Genomic DNA, 771 nt, shown 5'->3' with positions numbered 1-771 from the left:
GCAGGAGCAGGCCTCGTGGGTGTGCCAGTGCGAGGAGGGTATGGTGCAGAAGCTGGAGCAGGATTTCAAGCTGACCCTGCAGCAGCAGAGCTCCCTGGACCAGTGGGCCAGCTGGCTGGACAACGTGGTCACCCAGGTGCTGAAACACCACGAGGGCAGCCCCAGCTTCCCCAAGGCAGCCAGGCAGTTCCTGCTCAAGTGGTCCTTCTACAGGTGCGTTTTAGTTCTCTTTTTTGGGGTTTTTCTACATCAGGATCTGTAAAGGTCTCAAAAATCCACAACCAAGTTCTTTATTCCCATGGGACTCTAGTTGTCCTTCTACAGATAGGTTTTAGTTCTCTTTTTGGGGTTTTCTGCATCAGGATCTGTAAAGGTCTCAAAAATAATAATGAGAGACAACTGTGGAACTCTGGTTGTCCTGCAGTTGGGTTTTAGTTCTCTTTTTTGCGTTTTTTCTACATCAGGATCTGTAAAGGTCTCAAAAATGATAATGAGAGACAATCATGGAACTCTGGTTGTCCTTTTACAGATGGGTTTTAGTTCTATTTTTTGGGGTTTTTCTACATCAGGATCTGTAAAGATCTCAAAAATCCACAACCAAATTCTCTATTCCCATGGAGCTCTGGTTGAGTGCTACAGACAGGAAGGTTTTGTCTCTGTGTCCCATCAGGATGGGGGTAGGATGCTCCACCAACCGATTTCTCAAAATGTTTTGACACTTTTGGGTCAGAAGCAGAGGCAATGTTGGGTCCTACAGCACCTGCAGGGCTC

At 47.1% G+C, this 771-nt stretch overlaps 1 protein-coding gene across 1 annotated transcript in view; it reads left to right on the top strand.

Annotated features, from left to right (window-relative positions):
- The first annotated feature begins 40 nt into the window (after positions 1-40).
- LOC130586289 (la-related protein 6-like) overlaps positions 41-771 on the top strand; it is a 17,195-nt gene continuing 16,464 nt past the window's right edge. Inside the window, exon 1 of the mRNA XM_057387064.1 lies at positions 41-213. Coding sequence (XP_057243047.1) covers positions 41-213 — 173 coding nt within the window. The remainder of the gene's footprint in view (positions 214-771) is intronic.

This window comes from Malurus melanocephalus, unplaced genomic scaffold (genome assembly GCF_030028575.1).
Source record: "Malurus melanocephalus ecotype Western Australia unplaced genomic scaffold, MMel_1.1 scaffold_1122, whole genome shotgun sequence".
Classification (NCBI taxonomy): domain Eukaryota; kingdom Metazoa; phylum Chordata; class Aves; order Passeriformes; family Maluridae; genus Malurus; species Malurus melanocephalus.
This window is presented reverse-complemented; position numbering and strand designations above follow the sequence as displayed.